This window comes from Puntigrus tetrazona, chromosome 3 (assembly GCF_018831695.1).
Source record: "Puntigrus tetrazona isolate hp1 chromosome 3, ASM1883169v1, whole genome shotgun sequence".
Taxonomy (NCBI): Eukaryota; Metazoa; Chordata; class Actinopteri; order Cypriniformes; family Cyprinidae; genus Puntigrus; species Puntigrus tetrazona.
This window is the reverse complement of record NC_056701.1, coordinates 18,021,474-18,044,882: the sequence shown is the minus strand read 5'-3', so window position 1 is coordinate 18,044,882 and position 23,409 is coordinate 18,021,474. Positions and strand designations below refer to the sequence as shown.

The window sequence follows — 23,409 nt, the reverse complement described above, 5'->3', positions numbered from 1 at the left end:
CATACATGAACCCAAGTAGCTAAATCACAATCAACTGTTATGTACAGCTTTGGTGATTGGCTCTCGGAATGATTGACACACTCACCAGCCACACGATGTTACCGTATGCACGCCTCCTTGTTGCCATGTCCACTTTTTTAAGCGTCTTTAGATTTAAAATAGGCTAATGAAAATGTACAGTCGCTGTGAAGAATTGTATACATTTATTTTTTAGAATAGGTTTTTAAAAAATAAATGCAGAAAATACGACGTTTCCTCGTTTTGGGGAAAGTAACTTATTTTGAGAATGTTTTGTTTAGTGCAGTTTATCTGTTTTTCCTAGAGAGATCTGGCAACACGCGTCTGTAAGCAGTGAAGTTTACATTTAGCAATTTAGCATTATCTTCTCAGCTGGCAAGATGGCATCAGTATTAAGACATTCTACCAAATTCAGCTCATCTGGTAGGGGTGGTCATGTCTTATCCGAAACTGTTGCTATCTTTGCTGTTTTGCAGTGGCCTCTTTTCCCGAATGAAGTTTGCAAAAGTAATGCGTTTCATTGAGAAATTAAGGCAAAGGTCAGCAGACTACCAGAGAGTTGTGATTCCCTGTAGTTTTCAGATTAGAAAGAAAGCAGGAACTTATATTATGGCGCATATTATGTTACGTTATTTGTTTTGTTTTTATTGTTATGGGTTGTAAAAAGTAAGAAATGAACACAATGTCCTTTAATAAGGGCACACATAAAAATACAACACTGTGCTCTTGCTTAGTAGAGTATTTTACTCAAGTGTAATCAATTTTCAAATAAATGCAAATTAACATGTTACATACTGGCTTTAATATTAGCAATTTCACTTCCAGGATTTGTGTCACTGTTGTCTGGAAACAGCTGTCATGGGAGAATCTGTGCTCTGCCACACGTTGTATCTAACAGATATTCATCATCCTCAAACATTAAAGTGGACCTGGACAGTAGCAATGGTAAGCATATTAATAAATAATTACCCGTTGCAATTACATATGTATTAAAAAAAAAGTTTTTTTTCCTCTATTTCTTAAAGGTGTTGCCATAATGCATTTCCAAAATCCTCCTGTCAACAGCCTCAGTCTTGACTTTTTGACTGAGTTTGCTATTAATTTTGAAAAACTTGAGCTGGACAGAAGCTGCAGAGGTGTGATCATAACATCTGTGAGTCATCAGAAACATCGGCTTTTGTGCAATCAAGTTTAGCCCGTTTCTTGACAGTGTGTTTTCTTCATTAAAGGCCCAGCCTAAGGTGTTTTCTGCAGGCCTACATATTTTGGAAATGTATAAAACGAGCCCAGAGCACTGTGCAGAATTCTGGAAGGCTGTACAGGAGGCATGGCTTAAACTTTATGGATCAACCAAGGCCACGATCGCTGCTATCAATGTGAGTGTCAATATACACCTTTCCTACTGTAGGATTAATGGATTTTTGTAATAAATGGATTTTTGTTTAAAATAAAGTCAAATTGTGAGATGAATGATGTAATTGTTGTTTTTAGGGCTCAAGTCCCGCAGGTGGTTGTTTGTTGGCTTTGTGTTGTGACTATAGGATCATGGCTGATAATCCCCGCTATAACATCGGTCTCAATGAAACAAAGCTTGGTATAGTTGCACCTTTTTGGTGAGTATTATTGATGCTTTTTTTTCTGATTAGTACAATTTATGTACTTCAGATTGGAATAGGATCGGATTGAAAAGCCTTCATGTAAACACCTCAATTGATCTGACTTAGTTTGATCCGAGTGAAATTGTGGTGTAGACCTGAAATAATGCAATCAATAGGAAAAAACACAAGCAACCAACTGTCTTCTTAAATGGACTCAAAAATACTTTGTGATGATGTCCTACTAGACTACTGTTATAAAAATCCTTTGAAAATAATAATGTGGAACAAACTGTCAAGTTTAGGAGTCATGCAAACAGAATTGACAAAATGCACAGAGAACTTCCTGGAACATAGAATGGTACTAAACAGAGATTTTATAAATTAGGTTTAAGGACTCCATGGCAAATGTTGTGGGCCATAGAGAAACCGAGAAGGGTCTTCAGCTTGGTTTACTGTACCCTGCTCCTGAAGCCCTGAAGATTGGTTTGGTGGATGAGCTTGTTCCTGAGGATAAAGTTCTTAGTGCAGCCACTGAGACCATGAAAAAATGGTTGGCAATCCCAGGTAAATGGTATTATCTTCCTTTTAAATATGATATCTTTGTCGGTTATAGTACATTTTATTATCATAGTTTTTTTTTTCTACAGATCATGCCCGTCAGATAACTAAGTCCATGATGAGAAAACCTACAATAGATAAACTTCTTGCAAACCGAGAACCTGACATCACAAACTTTGTCAGTTTCATCACCAAAGACTCCATCCAGAAATCTCTTGGTGCATACATGGAGATGCTGAAGAAGAGGTCTTAAGGAGCAAACGTGCCTGACATTGCCTTTATGGGGGGTATCAGTGTCACTGTTTGTCACATTACCCTCTCCTATCTTATGTTTTTGTTTTTGCAAATAAAATCTTTTGAAACCAAAATGGGATGGGAATTTTTTTGCATGCAAATGGTAGACATATAGGTTATCCATAACTTAGTTTTTTTTGACCATGAAGATTTAAAATTGTCCTTGCAGTATATGCATAAGTGGAAGTGTCTAGATCACCCAAAAATTAAAATTGCTACATATTTTATTCACCCCCAAGCAATTGTAGGTGTATATGACTTTCTTCTTTCAGACAAACAGTCTTGAGTTTTTTGAAAATGTATCCTGGCTCTTCCAAGCTTGGTAATGCTTGTGGATAGCAGCCATTATTTTGAAGTACCATAGATACATATATGCATCGTAAAATTAACCCATACACCTTTGGGGGTTATCACATATGTTTTAAAGCAGATTGATGGGGTTTTGTAACAAAAATATTTACAGTTTTAAAATCATAACGTGAATAACTTGACTTCCATTTTTTTCCCACAAGAGCGCTGAGTTCTGGCTTCTTGGCTGGCTTTGGCGTATGACGTAAGTTGCATAAAAGTTTAATAAAAATAGTTTGTACACCATGTGTTTTAGTGTTCAGATTTAGGCAATAAAACTGCAAGAATGGAGGGGGGAGTTGTGAATCACATTCAATCACATATTTCTTATAGCTTTAAAATGATACTGAAGAAAAATGTTCTTTTTGTTGTTTATTTTCATGACGGCACAACACATCAAGCTATAGCATTGCATTGTATATCTGCTGAGAAGGAACATCTTGGTTATGTACGTAACCCTCATTTCCTGATGGAGGGAATGGAGGCCACAAGTTGTCACGATGTTGTGACAACAGTTTGGAGTCCAATGGAAAATGTCACAACCTGAACTCGTTACTACCGGAGAGCACTTCTGGAGAAGCCGACCCACTGTTCCTGAGTTAGTAAAGACTTCTACTGGAAGGACTTCCAACCTTCCAAGGAGACCACATCCTACGTAGACCACATCCTGACCAATGGGGGCTGTAAGCATACAAGGAACGACTGTCAAGGGAAGACACGGGTTCACAAGAGGAAAGCTTACCGTGAAAGATACACATCAGCTATATGGAGCACCTATATCAGCTATATGGAGCACCTAACCCAGTACTGTACAGTACAGGTTCACCACTTGTTCGTTAAAGGGCGTGGTGGGAACCTTGGGCATGTATCCAGGCCAGGGTCTTAGGACTACATGATAGTAGGCCAGCCCGAACACAAGGCACTCTTCACTTACCGAAAATGCTAGGAGGTCCCTGACCCTCTTGATAGAAGTGACCGCTGTCAGGAGTGCTGCATTAGCAGACAGGAACTTAAGCTCATCTGACTCCAGCAGCTCAAAGGGACCTTTCTAAAGTCCAGCCAGGACAACCGAGAGATACCATGAGGGCACTAGGGAAGAATCTTCTGGCACCCCTCAGGAACCTCTCAAGGAGATTGTGCTTTCTCTAAGAAATCATCTGCTGCATCATGATGGGCTGCAATGGCTTTCAAGGTGGAGGGTGACAGCCTATGTTCCAACCTTTCTTGCAGGAAGGAGAGCACTACTCCAATTGTGCACCTTCGGGGGTCTTCTCTGCAAGGAGAAGAACACCAGTTTGCGAACAGACTCCACTTCAGGGCGTAAGCTTGCCTCGTAGAGGGAGCTCTAGTCTGGGTAATAGTGTTCACCACAGCCTGTGGCAAATCACTTAAGTCTGCCGCGTCCCGATCAGTAGCCACACATGGAGGTTCCACAGGTCTGGATGCAGATGCCACATGGTGTCAAGCCCCTGTGAAAGGAGGTCCTTCCTCAGAGTAGAGAGGCTGTTGCAAGGAGATTGAGTTCAGAAAACCAAGTCTGGGTGGGCAAGTATGGAGCAACCAACAAAACCTGTTCCTCGTCTTCACTGACCTTGCACAGAATCTGTGCGAGCAGGCTCACTGGGGGAATGCATATTTTCATAGAGCGACTGCGTCCGTGCTGAGGGGAGCCTCGGTTAGGGAATAAAATGGCTGGCAATGGGAGGATTTGTCAGAAGCAAACATGTTGACCTGAGTCTCTCTGAATCGACTCCAGATCATCAACACAGTCACAGTATTGTTCATATGGACCAATATGTGCCTGTCTTGCAGCAGCGGCCTGAAGAGCTAGATGTACTGCCAATAGCTCTAGGCAATTGATGTGCCAAAGCAGGTGAGGCCCTGTCCAGAGCCCTGAGACTGCCTGCCCATTGCATGTAGCGCCCCAGCCTGTCTTGGAGGCATCTGTGGTCTACGGATGAAGGGGGCCTGAAGAAGTCTGAAGAATAGCACTGGGAGGCAGTACCTCCCCCGTTGAGTAACACTACTTTAGAACATGAAACAAAAAAACTATTGGTAAATTACTAGTGGGCGACACTGACTAAAGATAGTACAACATTCGAAACATGATAAAACCCTCTTGGTGATAACTGTACTCTAACTTGTAGTAAGTCAGTCTTGCAAATAAGAAAACACTACTTTTTTCCAAAAAAAATATTTATGCATAATATAGACTACAGATAAAATTTAATGCAGCTTCTTTGCCCCTCTATGAAACTAAAAGGACGTATTATCTTTCCCGTATCTGAGCTCATTATATGAATTCACCTTTGCGCAAGTTACTTATAAGAATCAATAATTATTAATACTTATTGAGTAACTAAATTACTTTTCAGAGTAATTTAAATACAATATTGATGATACATTTAATAATTGTAATTAATTACTATTTGAAAATAATCCAATACTGACTAAGAGTGCACTACAACCTTTGGAACATAAACAAATCCTTTGGATAAATTACAGCAGTTTTGTTTCTAAAAATATTTGTGTACTATACATATACATTAAATGAGATATTGACAGACTATTACACATCTGCCCAACCTTTGCAACATGGAAAAAAAAAAAACAACTTTGCATGCAGCTTTTTTTTTATGGAAATAATTGTGTACATATACAACAGGAGGTATTGACAAAATCTAAGTCTAATCTATCAGTTATGTATCTACGAACTACATCCTTTGGAACATGCAAAAAGTATTGGTAAATTACTGTAATTTTTGCATAAAATATTTGCCCACTGTACATACAGTAAATTAAATATTGGCAAGCTCTCACCTGCAGTATGTTTTTTTAAATAGATACAAACTACAACCTTTGAAACATGAAGAAAAAAAAATCCAGCAGCTTATTTTCATCAAAATATTTGTGCACTGTACAGATAGCAAGGGTGATCTTGGACGTTTGGTCTAAGGCGAGATATTGGCAAAATATATTTAGTCAGTTTGGCCACTAGGCATTTACTATAGTCCTAGAAACACTAATTTGAATGAATTATTGGAATTAGTTTTTTACTGTGAGGTAAATTTGTAGATCTACAGTCCCTAAAGCAGCCTAGTCAAATATGACATTTGAAACTAACTTTACCAAACTATTGAAGGTTATGATGACAGACGACCGAATAAGATGACAGTTAGGACGACAGTACACGACGACAGTAAGGATGACAGAAGTTTTCACGACAGATCAAGATGAGTTATGACAGAACAAGACAGAATTAGACAACAGTTAGGATGACAAAACAGCACGACAGAACAAAACGACAAAAAAGGACAACAAAGAAAAAAGCAGGTAAGACGAGAGCTTAAGACAACGTCAACGGACAAAATACACGCTAACATTTACTGGTTTACCTGAACAAGTAAGCAAGGACTGTAGACAAATACAACTAGTACAAAACGATCGACTTATTTTTGGCACAAAGGGAACCTCATAGGAAAGAAGGGGCTGGTTTTTATGTCGTCTACTAAAAAATGAAAAAGAAAAAAACACACAATAAGAACAGGTTAATGGCGAATTATGACCCTTTTGGTCTTCCATACATAAATCACACCTCATAGAAACCACACTTTATAATTGGCTCTTTGAATGATTGACGCACTCACCAGCCACACGACAGCCGTCCTTTTAAAGGAAGACGATGTTGCCACGTCCTCCTTTTAAAGAGTCTTCAGATTTAAAATATTCTAATAAAAATGTACAGTCGCAGTAAAGAATTGTACACATGTATTTTTAAATATAAGTATTTAAACTCCATTTAGCTAAATTATTTGCAGAAAATGCCATGTTGTCTTGTTTTGGGGAAAGTCAATCATTTTGAGGATGCTTTGTAGTTTTCTTGAGAGATCTGGCAACACTTATTTGTAAGTTTACATTTAACGATTTAGCAGTATCTTTTCAGCTGGCAAGATGGCATCAGTATTAAGACATTCTACCAAATTCAGCTCATCTGGTAGGGGTGGTCATGTCTTATCTGAAATTGTTGATATCTTTGCTGTTTTGCAGTGGCCTTTTTTTCCCGAATGAAGTTTGCAATAGCAATGCGTTCATTGAGAAATTAAGGCAAAGGTCAGCAGACTACCAAAGAGTTGTGCTTCCCTGTAGTTTTCAGATTAGAAAGAAAGTAGGAAATCATTATATTGCGACCCATATTATGATAGTTTTTTATGTTTTGTTTAGTTTTTTGTTATTGGTTTGTAAAAAGTAAGAAATGAACACAATGTCCTTTAATAAGGGCGCACATAAAAATACAACACTGTGCTCTTGCTTAGTAGAGTATTTTACTCAAGTGTAATCAATAGTCAAATAAATGCACTGTGTTTTGCTGGCTTTTAGTTTTTAGCAATACTGGCTTTAATATTAGCAATTTTACTTCCAGGATTTGTGTCACTGTTGTCTGGAAACAGCTGTCATGGGAGAATCTGTGCTCTGCCACACGTTGTATCGAACAGATATTCATCATCCTCAAACATTAAAGTGGACCTGGACAGTAGTAATGGTAAGCATATTAATAAATAATTGGTTTCCGAACCTGTTGCAATTACACATTTATAATAAAAATTCAAGAAATGTTTTTTTTTTTGCTCTTTCTTAAAGGTGTTGCCATAATGCATTTCCAAAATCCTCCTGTCAACAGCCTCAGTCTTGACTTTTTGACTGAGTTTGCTATTAATTTAGAAAAATTTGAGCTGGACAGAAGCTGCAGAGGTGTGATCATAACATCTGTGAGTCATCAGAAACATCGGCTTTTGTGCAATCAAGTTTAGCCCGTTTCATGACTTTAATGATTTCTTCATTAAAGGCCCAGCCTAAGGTGTTTTCTGCAGGGTTAGATATTTTGGAAATGTATAAAACGAGCCCAGAGCACTGTGCAGAATTCTGGAAGGCGTTACAGGAGGTGTGGCTTAAACTTTATGGATCAACCAAGGCCAAGATCGCTGCTATCAATGTGAGTGTCACTATACATCTTTCCTACTGTTTTATAATAAATGGCTTTTTGTTTAAAAAATGAATGAATAATGTAATTGTTGTTTTTAGGGCTCAAGTCCCGCAGGTGGTTGTTTGTTGGCTTTGTGTTGTGACTATAGGATCATGGCTGATAATCCCCGCTATAACATCGGCCTCAATGAAACAAAGCTTGGTATGGTTGCACCTTTTTGGTGAGTATTATTAATTTTTTAATAATTTGTTTTAATTCAATGTATGTGCTTGGGAGCCACAACAAATTCACTCAAATAATCCAGTATGTGATCTGAATTAAATTGTGGTGTAGACCTGAAATAATCCAAACAACAAGCGTACAACTGTCTTCTCAAATGGACTTAAAAATACTTTGTGATGTGCATTTCCTACTAGACTACTGTTATCCTTTGAAAATGAAAATGTGGATAATATTGTCAAGTTTAACAAAATGTAAGCATACAGTACCTGCGGGAACACAGAATAGTCCTAAACAACAATTTTATAACTTAGGTTGAAGGACTCCATGACAAATGTTGTGGGCCAAAGAGAAACCGAGAAGGGTCTTCAGCTTGGTTTACTGTACCCTGCTCCTGAAGCCCTGAAGATTGGTTTGGTGGATGAGCTTGTTCCTGAGGATAAAGTTCTTAGTGCAGCCACTGAGACCATGAAAAAATGGTTGGCAATCCCAGGTAAATGGTATTATCTTCCTTTGAAATATGATATCTTTGTCGGTTATAGTACATTTTATTAACATAGTTTTTTGGTTTTTTTCTACAGATCATGCCCGTCAGATAACTAAGTCCATGATGAGAAAACCTACAATAGATAAACTTCTTGCAAACCGAGAACCTGACATCACAAACTTTGTCAGTTTCATCACCAAAGACTCCATCCAGAAATCTCTTGGTGCATACATGGAGATGCTGAAGAAGAGGTCTTAAGGAGCAAACGTGCCTGACATTGCCTTTATGGGGGGTATCAGTGTCACTGTTTGTCACATTACCCTCTCCTATGTTATGAGAGGGTAACTTTTTTTTTGCAATTAAAATATTTTGAAACCAAAATGGGATGGGAATTTTTTAGCATGCATATAGTAGACATATAGCTCATCCATAACGTTGTTTTATTAACCATGAAGATATGCATGCAGTATATGCATAAGGGGAAGTGTCTAGATAATGTCTAATAGATGCTTGATTTTATTATTTTTTTAATAGTATTTATCTAATTTCTAATTAGCTTTTGTCTTTACTGAAAAATTGTACAGTATGTTTGTTACACATCACATATACTTGCTGTATTAATAATGGTAGATTATGCGTAATTACAAGCAACTAACCCTAACCAAATTCTATAGTGTGTCAATAATTAATATTACTCAGTACATATGTGTTTATACTATATGTAATTATACTATAAGAAGAACCCCTTAAAATGTAACCAAAAATACAAATATTTTATATACATGATATATTTTATTTATACTATTGTGCTGCTATTGTAGTGTTTTTCTAAAATTCAATTTAATTCAATGCATCATTTCTTTGTTGTTATTAAATTGACTTTTCTGAATAAAAGTGTAAATAAAAATAAAATGTTTCTACACCATATGTTTTAGTGTTCAGGTAATAAAACTGCATGAACAATAATGATAGGGAGTTGTATTTCACATTCAATCATGTATTTCTCATAGCTATATATTGATATTACCATTATCATCTTTAATTTTAAGACAGCACTACACGTTAAGCATTAGCATTGCAGTGTATGTCTGCTGAGAAGGAACAACCTTGATGTTTTTCACAGGAGCTTGACCTCAACTGGAAAGTGATCGCTCACTGCCAGGGCCTGCGAGAGAGACATGAATGCTTCAGATAGAAGAATACACTCAGCAATAACCCAACTCTCCAGAGAGCTTCTTAGGCCTAACGTAAAGAAACCTATCCTTACCCAACTCTGGCTTAGTCCATGGGCTTGCATGAAGTCAAAGATCTGCGCTGATCCAGCAGACACTCCTTCCATCATGTCGGAGGTGGCCACAATCCTTTTATCAAGAATATTATTAATCATTTCATAACACGGGTTTATCTTATCCAGCTAAAGAGGCTGTGATGTCTTCCTACCTGTCATAAGGGCAGTTTGTGTTTGTGACGGTCGTGTCTGCACTATCAGGGATGAGCCAGGTGTAACTTTGGTCGGTGCGGAGGCGTATTTTGGACCAGTCTGAATTTGAAACATAGCTACAGCCAGCATTGAAGTCTCCCAAAAGCATGATGTTCTGAAGCAAAATTGAAATTGACACAAATCCTCCAAATCACGTTGTATATTAGCATGGTGATGTTCAGAAAAATCTAAATTAGACTGAAATGTTCATAAATAGTTCATACAGTACATCATGCAACGGCATAGTTACATTTGTGTTCAGACGTTGTCTAGTATCCAAGACGACATCATGCAGAGCATCAATTTCCTTCACAGCGACCTCTGGGGATGTATGCTGAGGAATGAGGGCAAATTCCCGGACCGCTATAGAAAAGATACTGTATCTGTTAGTGCTCAGTATTCTGAGCAAAAATATAAAATCAGCTCAATAAGAAGGGAATAGAAATTCTAACCCTGCTAAATCATTGATAAAGAATAATATAAATATAGTAATTGTATTTTTTATTACATTACAAATACAATACATTACTATTCACGTTTGGAGTCTGTAGGTTTTAAAGAAGAAGAAGGTTAAAAAGAAGTCTCTTTTGCTCACCAAGGCTGCATTCATGTGATCAAAAAGACAGTAAAAACAGCAATATGTGTTAAAATAACTATTTTGTATTTTAATATATTTTCAATAATAATTTGTTTTTCCTGTGATAGTGCGTTTAAATTTATACAAAGTATCACTCCGATCGAATTAATGTTGAAAACAGCTGCAATGTTTAATATTTTTGTTCTTTCATCCGTAGAAAGTTAAAAGGAATTGCATTTATTTTAAATGGAAATCTTTTGAAGAATTAATAACTAAAATTAAGTAATAACTCTTGATAAATTTGTATAAATCAATAATGCTTCTTTGCTGGAAAAAAACAGTTCAGAAAAAACTATTCTTAATGACTTCAAACTTTTGAATGATATGGTATATCCAACCCTAAATCTGGTCACCCAGGAACTGAAAATCTCTTTAATTGCCATTGTGACCTGTAGCATGACTTTTAATTTCAGGGGAGCTGTCTCTGAATTTAAAACTACAAATGATTTTGGATGAAAGGCCTTTTCTGAACAGTGCATCCTGACTGTATTGCTACTGTATTACATTCTCAAAGTGTACTTAGACCTCCACCTGTATTACAGGAGAACATCACAACAAAGGGTTCTCTGTTGAAAGTATCAGTCCCACAGGATTCACATCCATCATCATACTGGAAGCTTTTTGCAACGGACACCGTCTGACGTCTGTTGAAAGTGTAATCATTAATTTGATATGAACTTGAATTTGATACACACACACACACACACACACACACACACACACAGATACATAAAAGCTTATATGATATGGACTAAATCTTACCTGTAAATAAAGAGATATCTCTCTTTATAAGTGTTCCTACCCAAGGGCTCACTTACAATGTGCTGATATTCGTATGGAGAGGAACCTCTGATAATGAAATAAATATTTATTAATTCATGTATACAAATAAATACAGTGACTCTTAGTCGTTTAGGACACCTTACCCATTCACACTTTGCATCAGTTTATTCGTTGCAGTGAGATCACTGTCTCTCACTTCTTGGATGAGTACAATGTCATAGCGGTGTACCACCTAACAAACACAATACAGTTACCAAATCAGAGTGTGCAAGTGTTTTTAAGGTTTGGAAGTCACTCACTTTGGTAATGATGTCAAGAAGGGTGGCATTAGATGCTTTTGAATCCCCAAAGGATTTGATGTTGAAGGCTCCAATCAAAAAAGAGTGTCCAAGGTGGACAGATACCAGGAGGAGACCTATAGTAGTAATAATCTTCATGCTGTATTTAGAGATATAGAGGACATATTAATTAGTAGTCACACCTGAGACAGATTTAAAAGTAGACAAAGTAATACAGGTGAAAGGGTAAATACATAAAAAGACTGATGAAAAGAAGAAGAGAGAAAGAAAAATTATATATATATATATATATGCATATATATAAAATCAACATTCATCAGTTTTGCGCAGTGAAAATAGTACCTGAAATGTACCTGCTTCTGAGCTCTGCTTTCGCTTATGCTGTGAGAACAGGGAGAAAGCTTTTTCGCACAACTAAGTCTTTGTATACTCTATAGCAAGGCGCTCTCTCAGGGAATAAAAGTGGTATCACATATTCTGGAGAGCTTATTTACCACTCTTGTGCAAAGACACCAGCCTCTTGCTCACTTTTTCCGTGGGAAATGAACAGATGGGCGATAAGACATTGCAACTTTAAACAGGGTGGTTAGACATATTAAGATATTTATTTTGTAGCTTGCTATTGCAGCTCAGTAGAGCAGGTTTTGTTTTGAACTTGCTGAACTACAGGGAGAGAGCAGTGCCACACTAGTACGATAGCTTTATCATATATCATTCACTTATTTGTAAAGATTTTGTGCTGAAAACCTATAAAAAATTTGTGTCATACCTTATCTACTCTGTAATTTTAGACTCCCTGTTAGCTTTACCCACTCCCTTAAACATTCAGCTTCAGTGCAACAGAGGGCGCTACAGTACATGTGTGCAATTCAAATACACAGCAGATACCAGTACTGTATTTGAATTTTGTTTGTATACTATTTTTGCATTTCATGTTGTTATTCTCTTGTGCAATGTTAATTAGTTGGATGACGAAAATAGGCCTATAGTAGCCTATTTATTTATTTAGAAATTAAAAACAAACAAAAAGTTTGTATGTTGTACGTACATTGTATGTACATTCAAGTCCACAGATATGTTGAACAGTGTTTACAAATATAAATTCGGGTTAATCTTTATAGTCTGTTTCTGTAATCACCAGAGGCGGACAAAGTACACAAAGTATAGATATTACTGATCAAATATTACTCCATTACAAGTGAAAGTTGTAAACACAAAAATTTACTTAAGTGACATATAAAGGTACTTGATTTTAAAAGTATCTGAGTATTATGAGTAAATGTCCGGTCAATGCATAGTTTCATATTGTTGCATTGTTGTATGTTATACTTGCAATACCTCATGCCTCTAAAGCAACTTACTGAATACGCTGACTACTTTGTAATATATGTGTAATAAAGAGCTTATTAATAGGAGGAATAGGAATATTAAATAGAAGAAGACGTTTAAAAAAAACAGTCTTTAATCTTCACAAAACTGAAAAATACTTTCTAAGTATGGCCATAGATGCATGAACTGCACAGAGGAGATGTTTAAAAATTTTGTCTTAGGTGATCCTTTATTACTGATAGGTTGTCCATCAGTATCTAGTCTGTATCAAAAAAAAAATCGCCCACTGTCTTTAAAGCTGCTACATAGAAACTGACTTTCTACTTTGAGGACCTTGATAGAAAAGTACAATATTTGTGTTTCAAATGTAGTGAAAATTAAATTTGTAAATTAAAGTAATATGTTTCCAGAAAAAATATAAAACTAATACAACTAAAAATTTGATACTCAAAAAGTGTACTTAAGTACAATACTTGAGTAAATGTACTTTCTCTACTGTCTGCTTCTGGTGATCACTGTATTCTGTGACCATAGTGGACTACACTGAAAAACTAGATTGAATCTGTATAAAAAAGTTTATTTACAACAATAATAATAATACAACAGTTATTGGACAAACTTTCTGAGTGCTGTTGTGTTCTCTATTTATCATGATTACTTTTCTTGGTTTGTTTTACCATAGGCTTATAAAACTATGTGGTCAGATTATAATGGTTTAATATCATTAAATATATTATTAACATTTGAACAGTGACCTAACAAATATACAGCAGTTATAAAAAAAAAACCTTTTACCTTACCCATTATATGATTACCACAACCAATGTGTGCAGACATAGCCCCTAAAATTGAAGTCAGCCGCAGAAGTTACCTAGTCCATCTTAAAATTTGAATATCGGTTTGAAGTGCAAAAAACGGCTACTAAATGGATACTGATCAAGAGAAGTCTCTGCCACATATTACCTTTAGATGAATGAATTGAAGTACAGACTCAATGGCACCATACAGAGGTGAAAAATGCATCCACCAAAGTACGTACAGATGACTAGTGTTTTTTACACATCTTTTTAAAAATCATAAAGTTGCAGATAAACCCTGGTTAATACACTTTATCTATAACAAAACCACAGTTCATTTTCGTAAGGGTCTGACAATGCAAACAAGCGTTTATTGACATATGCGCAAATAGATGGTAATGACAGGCAAGAATAATTTATTGTGAAGATTGAAAAATGTAAATCAGACTTTCCTTGATCGCAGATGCAGGAGATTTCGGACGGAGGACCTGAAGAGCAGCAATCACACACCACGTCAAGTAGGTAAGTATCCAGATAATGGTTTCAAACAAAACAGGTCACACAAAGAAGGGAAGACACAATGGAGGAGATCACTGGAGTCAAACTCTGGATATAATTGCCAGAGTACAAGATAGGAGTACACCTTAAATGAATGAGACCAAATAAAGAGGAGAGATGAGGTGTGTGCTTAAATTGAGGTGCTGATGATGAATGGGACAAGCAGTAGGTGTGAATGATCAGGAAATTAGGTCACCGTGCAGGTAGTATGTAAGCGAGGGAGATTGCAGAACCTGGACGACCCTTGAGAGTCTTCCCCCCTCCGGGAAGGAGCACTTCATGCCAGACTTCATCCCGGGGAGGAAGGGTGGTTACCCTGGATCTGCGAGAGTGCAGGTGTCCAAGAAGGGTGGTGTTGAAAAGACAATAGTTCTCTAGGCCAGTATCGGTGACACTGGAGGCCAGGGTGGCGCTGGTGGTAGCTGCTACCAGTATATAAAGATAAAGCCTTCACGGGCTGGGCTGTATTAATGGACAGGCTTACATGGGCTTAAGCATATGGCGCCAGGCTAAGGGGTGCCCCCGGTGATGCTGGAAAGTATTGTAAATACATTACATAATGAGCTGACTGTTCCTTTAAAATTGCACTTTATCACTTTTCTTTAAATGCATATTGTGAGCATTGTATGTCCTGTGTGAGAAGAATCAGTCAAATGCTCACAAATATCTATAGAGAAAAGAGAAAGAAAAATATATATAAATACAGTCAAATTGTTTGAAATAAATAAATAGAAAAAAATAAAAATTGAAAAAATGCTTTAGGTGTTCAGGTACAAAAACCTGAAATGCTTTTGTTCAATTCTCTAACTAATACCAAGCATGGAAAACTATCTCCACTGACAAGATTGTTACCCAGAATAACATCTACTTCTTCAACTGGTAAATGAGAGCAAACTCCAAGTCTCACTGGACTGGTTCATACATCTGATTGCAGATACAGATCATGCAGGGAACCCAATGTCTCTCAAAATCTCCACTGACTTTCTTTCTGGTTCAGATGAATAAGACACTGTACCATCCAGGAGAAACCACTGATATTCGCTGCCGGGGATAACAGTAGTGACTATTTACATCACATAATGTGTAAACTAAAGCTGTAAACTTTTGGTTGAGTCAACTTGTTTCCAAGCCTTACAATTAGAAATGAGATAATTTTGGTCAAGAAGTTCCTGTTACTTTTCCTACAAAGTATTTCGTTCAAATGAGACAACATAAATTTACCTTGCCATGCTCTCTCTAAATGGTTTGTATTCTTACTAACTCAGTGAACATCTGCACCAGCATTATTCAAATTCTGAAGAACAGGAGCAATCAGAAGGAGGACGTGACTGCACCTTAGGCACAGGCCAGTTTTTCAGGTCAAGATCTTTTAGCTCTAATTGCTGTAATTTTAGAGCCTTTTAGAGCATCTCTTCACCTTTATAATTTGCAGCTTAACAAGCAATGTTTTATGCTTAATTTTATTAATCCAGAAATCCATCTCCGTCAGTTTATTGGTAAAATATGGGTTGGCAGAAGCCATCACCAAACTGGGTCTTGGAACACGCGTTGTTGAACCATTCATACTTCGCAGGAACTCTATTCAAAGTTGTGCAGTGGGCTAGGACTGTACACTATTAAACTGAGCCCAGGGACGGTTTCATTATTGCTCAAAACTCCACAATGCATCTCTCTTCAACTCATGCCTAAAGTTAAAAATTAACTGCGATACATCAAGCACCTGGGGGTTATAAGGGTTGAAGAACCCACAGAGTGGTGTGCAGGCATTGTTGTAGTGCCTAAAAAGTCTGGTGACCCACAAGTCTGTGTTGACTTAACAAAGCTCAATGAGTCAGTGCGAAGGGAGAAATACATTCTTCTCTCTGTTCAGCAGCCCCTTGGACTCACAACTTTCATCTCACCATTTGGGTGGAATTACTTCAGTCGTCTGCCTTTTGGCATTGCATAGTCACCTTAGATAAACCAATCAGGGATCTTCTGTCCAAGAAAAACTGTTGGTTCTGGGGGAAGCACCCTTGAAAAAAGACTTGTCATCTGCACCAGTGCTGGCCCTGTATGATGCAAATAAACCAATGAAAGTATCAGCAGATGTATTATCGTATGGACTGGGCTCAGTTGGAAAACACCAACATCATGCTTGTATCAAAGAGTGCACTAACCACACTGAACCACTGATCCCAACAGAGTTTCCTGAGAGGTCCTGCCAAAAGCTGGGTATGGATCTGTTTGTCTTGAAAGAAAAAAAACACATGTTTTAGTTGTGGATTACTATTTACAGTACATTGAGGTGGAAAATTCCATTACTCACCATGTCACCATGCTCCTGAAATCTATCTTTGCACGTCACAGCATTCCAGAGACTTTAGTGAGCAATTCTCCTCCAGTACTTTCTCTGAGTTTGCAGCTACTTAAGGATTCAAACATGTCACCAGCAGTTCAAAGAACCGATGCAGCAATGGAGAGGCTGAGAAAGCTGTACAGACTGTGAAAATCCTTCTCAAAAAGATTCTTACCATTCTTTACTATCATACAGGTCAACTCTTTTGCACAATGGGTACAGCCAGGCCTAGCTGCTGATGGGACTTCTTCTTCGTACCACTGTACCAACTCTTCCTAGGTTGCTGGACCCTTCGTTACCTGATGGCATCACTGTACATTCTCGTGAACAAGAGAAAAGAAGCGTCATAAACGTCATAGTGTACACGACCTGCATGAGCCATCACCTGGTGATCAGGTGTGGGTCACAGATCAAAAGTCAATGTCAGGAACTGTGGTGGTCATTTTGTCATTCCTATTGATACAAAGGAGAGTGGTTGTGTCACAATGGCTGGTTCCCAGTTGACTGACAATTTCGCATTGACACAAATGACATCTCATATAGTTCCTGCCAATCCCAAGGAATCAGAACTAGATTTGGGAGGGCAGTTGTGAAACTGAAATGGCTTGATTTATAGTCATTTTTTGTAGCCTTCGAGGACAAAAGAGAGAGAAAGAGAGAGAGAGACAGGGGGGTAGAAAAAGTGCTATTTCTAGTAATATGTTTTCCATAACCTGTAGTAAACTGAGGTGAATTGTTTTCAGGCAGTGTTCATCATTAGAAAAGATGCAAACTGTGTTATAACTGAGCAAAATGCCAGTTATGTGTTACTTTTATTGTTTCCACTTTGTTAAAAAGGGAGTTGTGGGATAATCTATGAAGTGAGACTACATATTATTGTTTAACGGTATTGTTTATTGTTTAATCCCTGATAACGTTTCTGTCCAGTTGGGTTAGAAGCATAAAGAATGTCTAGGTTAAAAAGTCCACAAGAGTTTGTGTGCTTTTTACTCTCGCAAAAACTACTTAATATGACATTACGCAATTGATTTATTTTTGCTTTCTCTTTTCAAATATACTTATGCCCCCCTGTGGGAAAAGCATGCACAAAACAAACAAACAAAAAACCCCCCAAAAAATTTAAGAGGAGGCAAAAAAGGCCAAAAGACAATCCTCTGTCCCAGAGTGAAGGAGATGACACTGATATAGATGTATACAAACAAAGTGGTGTTATTTATAAAAGAAAATCAATAAGATCAACATGAGGAATATTTGTAAGGTTTTAAATTTATAATGTTTTCTGTTCCTTTAGATATGAGAACACTTTACTCAAAGTTTCAGGTCAGTAGCTAGTAAACTTTGACAAATGCTGTGGCAGAAAACTAGGCTATTAACTGAATTTCCAAATGACCATAACAAACTCCAACTATTATAACTTTAAACAAAGGGTCAAAGTAGAAAAGAGGAGGTCTACATGCAGGTGAGAGATTTACCACATGAGAAAATACTGGATGTTATTCTTTACATCAGTTACTTGTATAGTTACTTTGTTGTAACAAGTGCAATAAGACATTATAACATACAGTATATATATATATATATATATATATATATATATATATATATATATATATATAGAGAGAGAGAGAGAGAGAGAGAGAGAGAGAGAGAGAGAGAGTAATTCCAGTTAAGATATATATGCTATTACACTTACAGTTGCATTAATATTTTCTGCTTATATAGAAATTGTTTTATTTGGAGGAAAAAATATATATAATTATTATATATATATAAAGTTACTAAAATTTTTAAATTACAAAAACAAACTTTACTTTACTTTACATAGTCAGAGTGTAGGGGCCAGTAAAGTGTCACTTACTGTAAATCTATATATGAAGTGTTTATATACATATATTTTAAATTACAAAAAAAAAGTAAGATAAACTCCATATATTAACTGCAAAATATTTTGTGTCAGCTGTCACGAGGTGTGTAGTGATCATACACAGATATCAGCCTGATGGGAAAAAAATCTAAAATACAGATATTGCATTTATTAGAAAAATCATCCTTTATTTGTATTTTCAACACACTTTACAGTACTGAACAGTGAAAGAAAAAATATACTGGTATATATTTATATATTTGTTTTTTTATATATAGCTGTTTGCTTATTAAATGCATTTTATTCACAAAATGACAACTTAGTTCTCTCAGAGGAAAACCTTTCATAAAAATAATATAATATAAAATAACTTGGACACATTATACACATTACAGCAATATAATGTACAAATATTACAATCATTTTCCTGTGTTTTCTTTTTCATTTATATTATTACCATAACTTGTGAACAAGTAACATATTATTTAAAGCCCAGAGAATAATTTCATTGGAGAGTCTCATGAGGCATGACTTCAAAGTACAAAGAAAAACTGTTCTCTGATTAAGCCACGTCATCTTTCTGACTGTCTCTTGGTCATTAACCTCACAGAAGTATTTAAAACCCCCTATTAAAAGCCATTACAGTGCAGATTACTGACACAGAGTAGCTGATGTTGCTCAGTGCTTTAGCAGAAAATGGCATTGAGGACCAAAGAGACAACGTTTGGACCGAGCCATTTAAAGTGCTTACCCTGTGCCATGCTATACAACACTCCATGCCATTCCCCCTGATATCAGCCATCTCACGTCAACTTCCTACAGAAAAAAATAAAGTGCTGGTAAAGACAAGTTTTAGAAACAACGGATGATTAGTCTGTTTTCCAATACAGTTCAAATATTCACATTTAAAGGTGGTGGGAGGTTGACTAAAATCCCCCAAATGAATGGCAGGGAGATGACAGGAGAAAGAAAGGGGAAGGTGGAGGGTGCTTATGAAAGTCCACAATTCAACTACAGTTCAGTACAACTAAAAGTGATTCATTGTGACAGTGACTGATTCTGAGAGATCTCAAATTTACAATTCAACATTACAGTATATACAAAACAAGCAGTGATTCGTCTACTATTTATATTAGATAGTAGTTTTTTGATTTCCAAACCATCAAACCAGAATGATACAAAAATAAAAACTGTACACAAACTGTTCAAAGAAAACACTTGTTTTTTCCTTTTGATATCCAAAAAGAATGGCAGCAAGGAATTAATTTTAATAATTTCTTAATAAGAAACAATTGCTACAGTGTCGTGTTAAAATGGCAAATATTATTTGTTAGCGTAGTGCTCACAACATTAACGAAAAGCCACACAACAAAGCAATTTTAAGGTAAGACAGGCAAATGTATATGGGAATGTCATCAGTTCGACCAAACCGATCGTGCAACCTCTGCCTTTCCTCCTGTGGTCCACCAACTAAAATAACTTACACTGTGACATCCTCTTATCCTGTTGCAGACAAGTACAGTTATCACACATGACCTCGATTTACTGCTCTGGCAGGCACAGGCTTGTGTAAAGCTAAGCTACTGACCAGCAGAAACTAGCTTGCCATCTTATTTCAAGAGGGATGCTTACAAACGCTGTCCCACAATATAGCAACAATTGGTTCATATTAACTGAACTTAAACCAAACCCCCCAAAAAAACTAATTCTGAGAGATGAGAGAGGCAATATTGCAAACCTAACATCAACCTGAGAACTCACTCTCATTCACTCTCATTCTATCTCTCTCTGTCTCCCTTTAAAAGTTGGTGAAAAGTCAAATAGACACCACTAAAAAGATGCTGGACACGAAACACATTACAGCAACAGTTTCCTTTAATGGTATGATCTGCTTTCTCTGTCTGTACTCCGCTATAGTCACTTTGCCATGCAGAAAAACCCTACACCTCTAGATGGAGCTATTGCGCATTCACAGACAGTTAGCTAGGCATACATAAGACATGAAACAAATGATCCGGGATCTAATGCCAACATCTTATTATTCCACAAAGTGCCAGGTAGAAACCCTGCAGTTGACATTAAGGCAAAGAAGCATCAAACTCAATATGGCTGCATGTCTTTCCAACATCTAACCACTACCGTCTTTCTTTTTCAGATATGCCTCGACTTCTCTCTCTATGCTTTATTCTAGCCACCATTCGAGGCTCCTCCAGGTTCCCAGTTAAGTACTCATTCCTTTGGCAAAACACAATTTAGTGTGTTGTGGTGTAGAGAATGCATTACCAGCGTGAGTGGGTGAAGGTGACGGAGTTTGTGCGAATGTGTGCTGCAATTGAGGAGACTGCTGCTTTTACAAATTTGGCAGGAATGGATATAACAAAACAAAAAGAAGCCAAAACATATGTTTCAAAGCGTCACATGGCTTATCCTCAGAAAGTGACTATCATTAATTATTCACATGAAAAGTGAGGGCAGTCCGTAAGCAGTGACGGTGATAAATCTAATGAAGGCCCTACATGCTCGGTTGGCTTGAAAGCTACCGAGGAAGACTGACAGATGAGAGCAGGAACTATCACAAAGACAACGCAAATGCTCCATGCCGGCACAAACCATATTGGATGGAGATAGATTGCTTAAAAAGAGAAAGAGACAATCAAAAATGAAGACAAAAGCAGACACTCCTGTCCCACGATGCATTGCTTCACAACAGCTCCAGAGTTGAAGCTGGTGGTTCAGAAAGGCACACGGCCATCTTGCACTGGTAGCACTCCTGGGTAAAGGGTAAGAGGGGGTGGGACCCGCTAACAAATCATTTCCGATGTACTCATCCCTCCACAGTCTTCTGGACAGCAGACGTTATCTTATTTTCTCCCAACAGATGCAACTGTGTTCAATCTATGACAGAAATTGAAAAAAGAGTCTCTCAGATTTCACTCAGCTTGTGAATTCTGAGGATTCAAGTCCCTGTTAGAATGCTTTAAAAACTGATTATTGACACTGATGCTCCTTTTTATGATGGCTTTTTCCCAAAGAGATTCCTTTCAGATCCAAGCCCCCTGATCACATACACAGACACACAGCCGTGTGTTTGCATGTACTGTGTGGTACCGTTATTTTAAGTCAGAATTCATGTGCGTCTGTGGATGTGTGTATGCGTATGTGTAGAAATTCCAGAGTGCTACACTGACGTAATGGCCCTTTACAAACCCCACCGCAATTTTTCTTGTTTTTCTGTCAAACCTCACCCTCGCTGCTGCTGGACGGACTCCAGCTTGCACTCAAAATCTACAGTTGCTGTGTTAAATACTTCTCTGATATCAATATTATTTAGTTCCCTTTTTGAAACATAAAATCAAATGTCTTATTGGATTGGTACACAAGACTTATTCTGTTCATGGTCTAGCTAGCAGAAACAGAAGAGTCCTATGTGAACGTAATAGGGACAGAGTTTTTTGAAGGATGGCCCCTACTTAGCCCTCTGGGCCAGACAGCTGTTCCTTGAGTCTCGAGTATTACGTGTCATCGATAGGAGAGGATGACTTCTCCTCCTCCTCCGTCTCCTCCACTGGGCTCTCGTCAGACTGTCTTTCGTCTTCCTCCTCGACTACTGACTGAACCTGCAGTCGCCTCCGCCCCGACCTCTCGACCACTACCTCTGTCACCTCCTCGCCGTCCTCCATTTTTTCCTCTATCTCGTCCTCCTCAGCTTCATCTGCCTCCCCGTCTTCTTTCTTTGCCTCTTGACCATGGCTGTCTATGTGGTTATGACTGGGAGCGCCAACCTGTCCTGGTTCTCCTTCCAGGGTGAGCTCAAACTGGAATTTGTTCGTGCAGGATTCAAGCTCATTATCTGGGCCGTCCGGTGGTGGCGATGGGCTCTGGGGAATGGTGCTTTGGTACCAGTCCCGGTTGTCCTCAAGGGTGTCCAAAATTTCCTGAGCATCAGGGTGGACCAGGTCCCCCCAGGTCTCCCAAAGGGGATGTACGATATAATCAATAAATCCCACCTGAAAAAGGGAACCCAACATGTAGAGACAGCATTAAGGAGCAGCTTATGTCAGAGAAGGTTGAGAATGTATATCTGTGTGGGTGTTTATCTGTGTACCTGACTCTTTTCCACGGACGCAGTGTGTTTGTCACACATGGGGCTGATTTCCATCCCACGCTCTCGCTCTTTATCACCCTGCCGGAAGAACTCCTCCATAATACGCTCAGTCCACTGCCTGTACACTGCCAGGGGCTTGGTTGGGTTACTAAGGTCAGCACAGTGCACCATGTTCCTCAGGACCTGCACACACACACACATGCAGTACACACTTGTGACTAAGTAGTATGTCTTTTTTTCTAGTCTGCATTCACGGACTTATGTCTGTACGTTTTGAACTGTTTTTTGCATGACACACACCTGTATCCGGTCATTATAATGGTCCAGCATCAGCACGCCTGAACTTGTCACTTTCTTGGTCTCAACCATTGTCTTTAGATCTGCCAGCAAGCTCATATGTTTTGACATGTCTGTTGCCAGAACCTGAGAGGACAAGGAATTGAAGTGTTCATTAATAATTTTGACCCCTTTAGGAATACAAAAAAATTGAGGTTCAGTGTGGTGAAATCAGGGTCTAACCATGTCGATGACCAGCTTGCGCAGACTCTGCCGTTGGCGTTTGGTGAGATTCTGAAAGATGTCACAGTTCTCCTCATGCAGAAGCTTGAAACCTACAGCCAGGTGGTGGTTCTCCAGTACAGACTCATCGTTGTACATTAATGCCAGTTCCGAGTCTGCAAAAAAGAACAAGGACAGGCAATCAGTGGATTTCATGG

The 23,409-nt window shown here is 37.9% G+C and overlaps 4 protein-coding genes across 7 annotated transcripts in view; 2 read left to right on the top strand and 2 right to left on the bottom strand.

Moving 5' to 3' along the window:
• Nucleotides 1-295: 295 nt before the first annotated feature.
• LOC122333861 (enoyl-CoA delta isomerase 1, mitochondrial-like) lies at nucleotides 296-9,373 on the top strand. 2 transcript variants are annotated; one of them, XR_006248684.1, is made up of 8 exons: nucleotides 296-441; nucleotides 844-963; nucleotides 1,044-1,171; nucleotides 1,248-1,394; nucleotides 1,510-1,631; nucleotides 2,002-2,180; nucleotides 2,264-2,484; nucleotides 8,819-9,373. XR_006248684.1 is itself a non-coding variant. In XM_043231696.1 (7 exons), the coding sequence occupies exons 1-7, from the start codon at nucleotides 399-401 to the stop codon at nucleotides 2,425-2,427; spliced, it is 903 nt and encodes a 300-aa protein (XP_043087631.1). In that variant the 5' UTR covers nucleotides 296-398; the 3' UTR covers nucleotides 2,428-2,542. The 2 variants fall into 2 exon arrangements, 1 of the variants encoding a protein (XP_043087631.1); XM_043231696.1 differs by lacking the exon at nucleotides 8,819-9,373 and having other exon boundaries at nucleotides 2,264-2,542.
• LOC122333872 (enoyl-CoA delta isomerase 1, mitochondrial-like) lies at nucleotides 6,687-8,825 on the top strand. The gene is made up of 7 exons (XM_043231711.1): nucleotides 6,687-6,810; nucleotides 7,237-7,356; nucleotides 7,455-7,582; nucleotides 7,660-7,806; nucleotides 7,896-8,017; nucleotides 8,331-8,509; nucleotides 8,598-8,825. Exons 1-7 carry the CDS (start codon nucleotides 6,768-6,770, stop codon nucleotides 8,759-8,761), a joined length of 903 nt encoding a protein of 300 aa, XP_043087646.1. The 5' UTR covers nucleotides 6,687-6,767; the 3' UTR covers nucleotides 8,762-8,825.
• A 147-nt stretch (nucleotides 9,374-9,520) lies between the features above and the next one.
• On the bottom strand, nucleotides 9,521-12,171 carry dnase1 (deoxyribonuclease I). 2 transcript variants are annotated; one of them, XM_043231724.1, is made up of 9 exons: nucleotides 12,045-12,171; nucleotides 11,703-11,841; nucleotides 11,547-11,635; nucleotides 11,383-11,469; nucleotides 11,152-11,264; nucleotides 10,234-10,346; nucleotides 9,944-10,098; nucleotides 9,771-9,864; nucleotides 9,521-9,668 (listed from the first exon to the last, which is right to left on the bottom strand). In XM_043231724.1, the coding sequence occupies exons 2-9, from the start codon at nucleotides 11,838-11,840 to the stop codon at nucleotides 9,621-9,623; spliced, it is 837 nt and encodes a 278-aa protein (XP_043087659.1). In that variant the 5' UTR covers nucleotide 11,841; nucleotides 12,045-12,171; the 3' UTR covers nucleotides 9,521-9,620. The 2 variants fall into 2 exon arrangements, with proteins under 2 accessions (XP_043087659.1, XP_043087668.1); XM_043231733.1 differs by having other exon boundaries at nucleotides 12,056-12,163.
• A 6,579-nt stretch (nucleotides 12,172-18,750) lies between these two features.
• pde4a (phosphodiesterase 4A, cAMP-specific) overlaps nucleotides 18,751-23,409 on the bottom strand; it is a 45,911-nt gene continuing 41,252 nt past the window's right edge. For both annotated transcript variants that reach the window (XM_043235392.1, XM_043235393.1), the window contains 4 exons: nucleotides 23,213-23,367; nucleotides 22,994-23,116; nucleotides 22,694-22,876; nucleotides 18,751-22,595 (listed from right to left, as the gene is read on the bottom strand). In XM_043235392.1, coding sequence (XP_043091327.1) covers nucleotides 22,101-22,595; nucleotides 22,694-22,876; nucleotides 22,994-23,116; nucleotides 23,213-23,367 — 956 coding nt within the window. In that variant the 3' untranslated portion in view covers nucleotides 18,751-22,100. The remainder of the gene's footprint in view (nucleotides 22,596-22,693; nucleotides 22,877-22,993; nucleotides 23,117-23,212; nucleotides 23,368-23,409) is intronic.

Bases quoted from the DNA above. Each gene is read 5' to 3' on its own strand.
- LOC122333872 (XM_043231711.1), top strand. From the start codon at position 6,768: ATGGCATCAGTATTAAGACATTCTACCAAATTCAGCTCATCTG. The intron at 7,807-7,895 runs GTGAGTGTCACT...TGTTGTTTTTAG, and splicing joins CCAAGATCGCTGCTATCAAT to GGCTCAAGTCCCGCAGGTGG. The intron at 8,018-8,330 runs GTGAGTATTATT...TTTATAACTTAG, and splicing joins GGTATGGTTGCACCTTTTTG to GTTGAAGGACTCCATGACAA.
- LOC122333861 (XM_043231696.1), top strand. From the start codon at position 399: ATGGCATCAGTATTAAGACATTCTACCAAATTCAGCTCATCTG. The intron at 964-1,043 runs GTAAGCATATTA...TATTTCTTAAAG, and splicing joins GGACCTGGACAGTAGCAATG to GTGTTGCCATAATGCATTTC. The intron at 1,632-2,001 runs GTGAGTATTATT...TTTATAAATTAG, and splicing joins GGTATAGTTGCACCTTTTTG to GTTTAAGGACTCCATGGCAA.
- dnase1 (XM_043231724.1), bottom strand. From the start codon at position 11,840: ATGAAGATTATTACTACTATAGGTCTCCTCCTGGTATCTGTCCACCTT. The intron at 11,636-11,702 runs GTGAGTGACTTC...TGTGTTTGTTAG, and splicing joins TTCTTGACATCATTACCAAA to GTGGTACACCGCTATGACAT. The intron at 9,669-9,770 runs GTAAGGATAGGT...TCTCTCTCGCAG, and splicing joins ATGGACTAAGCCAGAGTTGG to GCCCTGGCAGTGAGCGATCA.